The sequence below is a fragment of the Galeopterus variegatus genome, unplaced genomic scaffold (genome assembly GCF_000696425.1).
Source record: "Galeopterus variegatus unplaced genomic scaffold, G_variegatus-3.0.2 Scaffold3765, whole genome shotgun sequence".
In the NCBI taxonomy this organism is placed as follows: Eukaryota; Metazoa; Chordata; class Mammalia; order Dermoptera; family Cynocephalidae; genus Galeopterus; species Galeopterus variegatus.
Window position 1 is genome coordinate 99498 of NW_007729876.1, and position 4194 is coordinate 103691.

Genomic DNA, 4194 nt, shown 5'->3' on the forward strand with positions numbered 1-4194 from the left:
TTTTTTTTTTGGATGGAAAATAAGCTTTACTAACTTATGCCTGCCACTTGTTATTCGGTAAATGGCTTTAAGACTAGCTTCACTTTGCTAACAGTGGGAAAACTCTATTAGATGACTTTGTGGTTCACTTATACTAATAATACCTAGATTCATAGTAGTGTCTATCAGCTTTTGTGAAAGAAGTGTTGCTAAGTGTCATTTGTAGAATTGGCAAAAAATTGTGTGGTGGTTATTTTTATATATTGATGTTCTGGTGCTGGAAGCTTAGAATATGTAAGGATATTTTTTAATAGTGTCCCAAGACAACAATGAAGGTACACTAAGGTAAGCTGAAAACCACATAGTAAACTGAAAACAGACTCATTGCTAACGTCAGGTTAGTGCGTCTTCAATGTATCTCAGTATAATAGGACATATTTAGCTGTCCAGGCAGTTGTGCCTCTAGTTCTGAGGGTATAAATGAGCCTTGGCTGTTGTCCAAGAGAGCTGTAAAATGTGCAGCTGGAGTCTCCCTTTTCCTGAATTCTCTGCTCACCCTGAACATAAGGGAAAAATCACTCCATTGGAGCTGTAACTCTTAAAACTATTTTCTATTAATATAAATTCCCAAGAGACCTTGATAGTAGTTCGAAATGTGTTATTTCAAGTGTTCAAGTGTTTTTTTTTTTTTTTTTTTTTTTTAAACCTTATCCCTTTACCGTACCAGGAATATCTTCATTTGAGGTATCTAGTAAAAGCAAAGAATTTGAATCTGTTCTAAGCATGGTCAAGTATTGGGGGCTAGCCAGAGGATTTCTAAACATTTGATAAGAAATATTAGTTTGTTTCAATCCAGAGCTTTAGAATTTTAGTAAAGGACAATGCCAGTAAGTTATCTTTTTCTTGAACTGGTTGTTTAACAGAAGAATAAAGAGGCTACCAAGTGAGAGAATCTGGATTATACTTTGTAGGTTGGCGCTTTACGATTTGGGGCAAAAGAACAAATCTCAAGCCTCTTGGGATGACAGCACACATTTTTGCATCCTTCATGCTGCTCACTTAAATGTTCTTTGTAGTCTTGTAAGCTTGATAATTAGGGATTTAATAATGAGGGCCTTAATTTTTCTAAAACTGTAGTGGACTTAAATTTCTACATAAGGCCACTAAGTACCTTCAAAATTATTGGGAAAAAGAAATCTATCTTTACAGGCTTTAAGCCTCAGAGGATTCCTGCTGAAGTTGCCTATTAGTTCTCTTTTCTTACAACGCAGAATGATTCTCAGCACTATGTAGCAGGGGTTTTGTTAGCTGTGCTTTGTGAAGAGCAAAGTTATTGTAGAGGGCTGACCAAGAGAAGAAAGTGTCTTAAGTTTACAAAGATATCCTCAAAGGAGTGATTTTAGTATTCTAAAGGAGAAATGGTAGTAAGTTCTTTATAGAATGACATCTGGTTTAAGAAATATTATTGTTTATATTATGTCATCATTGTGCTTAGAGGAAGCAGTGGGAATGAGTAAAGATATATATGTTATGTCATCATTGTGCTTAGAGGAAGCAGTGGGAATGAGTAAAGATATTAAAATAATAGAAAAGGAAATGGAGGGAGACTGATATTTGTTGGTTGTCAGGTTATTTTGGGTGTGAAAGAAGGCACCTGTATCCACTTTTAAGAAAATGCTTAGTAGTGTGTTCCTTTTTCTTTTTAGGTATTGCACTCTCAGTCTCGCCATGTTGAAGTCAGGATGGCCTGCATTCACTATCTTCGAGAGAACAGAGAGAAATTTGAAGCGGTAATTTGTAATTTCAAACATGTAATCGTCACTTGACTTGTGTTTACATTTTGGCCTTTGGAAGTGTTAATAGTAGAAATTTCACAGGCTGAATCTTAATGCAGGTTATGAAAATAACTCATAAAAAAGAATTTTTTTATTGAACTTAAATCCAGTTATATTCAGTTGTGATATTTTCTAGGCTGTTTTGTGTTTTTCATTTATTCAGACATTTAGAAAGTTCCTAGAATGGATAAGACACTGAGCTGTGGGGGATGGAAGGATGGAAGGATGACCTGGACAGGGTCCTTGTATGCTAAGAGAGAGCTTTGTCTGACATGGTCAGGGAATTGGGTGTTGTGGTTAATAGCAGTTTCTGAGATTGGTAACTCCTTATGAATTTAAAAAAATTTCAGACTTGGGGTATAAAAAAAAATACTAAGCATAAGTAATACTGAACTCTTGATTTTATCAGAAGGCATTTATAGATTTTTAATTTTCAGGGTTTATTGTGAAATCACATATGAGAACACTACAATTATGTAAGTGGTGATTACTAGTTAATAAAATTTTGTATAACAACTTAGTATCATTTTCTCAGTAGTATGTTGTAGGCCGTGAAATGAGATGCTTCAGTGACCTATTTTCATTTTACATTCAGAGCCTTATAGGATTTACTAATTATTGGTTTAATGACCTAGAATTATGTAACCTGACAACTTTGCATGGTATTTTTCTCCTCTTGACTGGTAAAGGATATTGACACTTTGCAAATAACTAAATTTAAGACTTACCACATAGAGTTCTTAGTTTGAATGTGCTCTTGGGTTGGTGTTTTCTATAGTCAAGTAAACTACTATTACTGGTAACATAACATCTTTCCGGGGGCCATGGTTTAGGATGTACAGTAATACATTCCAGGAAGGAGAGTTACTTGCTTGATCAGGAGGTTTGAAATCTTATTTTAAAAACCTGGTAATGTAGAGGCTAGATAAGAGAGTATTAGGGTGTGGTGATGAAGGAGGGAAGAGGGAAGTGGAGTGGTTTTTAAATATCTGAAGAAATTACAAGTGAATTAATCATTATTGGCCCTAGAGTTGATAATAATGGACATTGCTAACATTGGTTGCGTGCTAACTATATGCCAGGTGTTGTCTTAAGTATTTTGCATATGTTTATTTAGTCCTTATAATCTTATGAGGTATGATCAGAGATTGCATGTTCTAAGGGGGAAAGTTTCACTTTCTTTTTAATAAGAACCTTCTAGTGGTTTCTTTTGGCCAGAATTGGAAAGGGATGTTGTGAGAAGGGTTATTCCTTCTCACTGACAACTTTTGGTCTCAGCCTAGATAGACATTTTCTGCTTAGAAAGGAGACTCTCAGATTGGGTATAGGCTTGTGTCAGAATACTGCTTAGGTCTCTTCCAGCTTTAAATGGTCCTGTGGGGTGGTTTTTTTTTTGTTGTTTTTTTTAAAAGTCTGTTTGTAGCCTCTGATTGGTGGGATATTTAAAATGTTTGCCTATTTTATTATAAGTATGTTTTTAAACTTGACCTTTTTTAGAAATTGGGCATTATACAATCTATAAAAGAATCTCAATCTTAAAAAAAATCCATGAATGTTTAAAAGATTTTAATAGACTAGGGAGTGTGCTTTAATATTTTTAAGTATATCAGTTTGTCAAATTAATTGGGACTTTGATTTAAATTATATTGAATTGGTGGTTCAGATGAATGTCTTTTAGGGCTTTCACAAATTAGTGCAATTGTTAAGAGAAGTAAGAAAGGATAGGTTATCAAATAGCTTGAATAAACTCATTATTATGTTAAAGTAACAATGAAGCAGGCTGTAATAGAAAAATCTCGTTGATGCTTCAAAATATCTTCAGCATTATTAGTTCTCATCTCTTTTTAGCATAACTGACCTAAGAGACAGTGACTACTCATACCCGATTTATTTCTTAGCTACACTGTTTCTTAGCTAGTATTTCTGACTTTGTTTTATTCTCTTTTACACACTGGCCACTACCAGGTTAATCCTAAAGTACTGCTTTCATCATATAGTTTTTCAGTTCAGAATATCACCTGGGCCGGCCCCATGGCTCACTCGGGAGGGTGCGGCGCTGGTAGCGCTGAGGCTGTGGGTTCGGATCCTTTATAGGAAAGGCTGGTGTGCTCACTGGCTGAGTGTGGTGCAGACAACACCATTCCGAGGGTTGCGATCCCCTTACCAGTCAGGGGAAAAAAAAAGAATATCACCTTCAGTGACCTTGAATTGCCTTCCTCATCTAGTCTCAAAGTCCTGCCTGGGCTCAAGGCCCTCTATAAACAGGCCCCCATTTGGGTTCCTTGCCTACTCAGCTCCCCACCTGCTCCAGCGGGCCAGATCACTCCTGTCTTCCGAACACAGTTTTTTTTTTTTTTTTTTTTTTTTTTTTGTCTTTTGT

The 4194-nt window shown here is 35.8% G+C and overlaps 1 protein-coding gene across 1 annotated transcript in view; it reads left to right on the forward strand.

Annotated features, from left to right (window-relative positions):
* Positions 1-1691: 1691 nt before the first annotated feature.
* OTUD4 (OTU deubiquitinase 4) overlaps positions 1692-4194 on the forward strand; it is a 14228-nt gene continuing 11725 nt past the window's right edge. Inside the window, exon 1 of the mRNA XM_008585932.1 lies at positions 1692-1769. Coding sequence (XP_008584154.1) covers positions 1722-1769 — 48 coding nt within the window. The 5' untranslated portion in view covers positions 1692-1721. The remainder of the gene's footprint in view (positions 1770-4194) is intronic.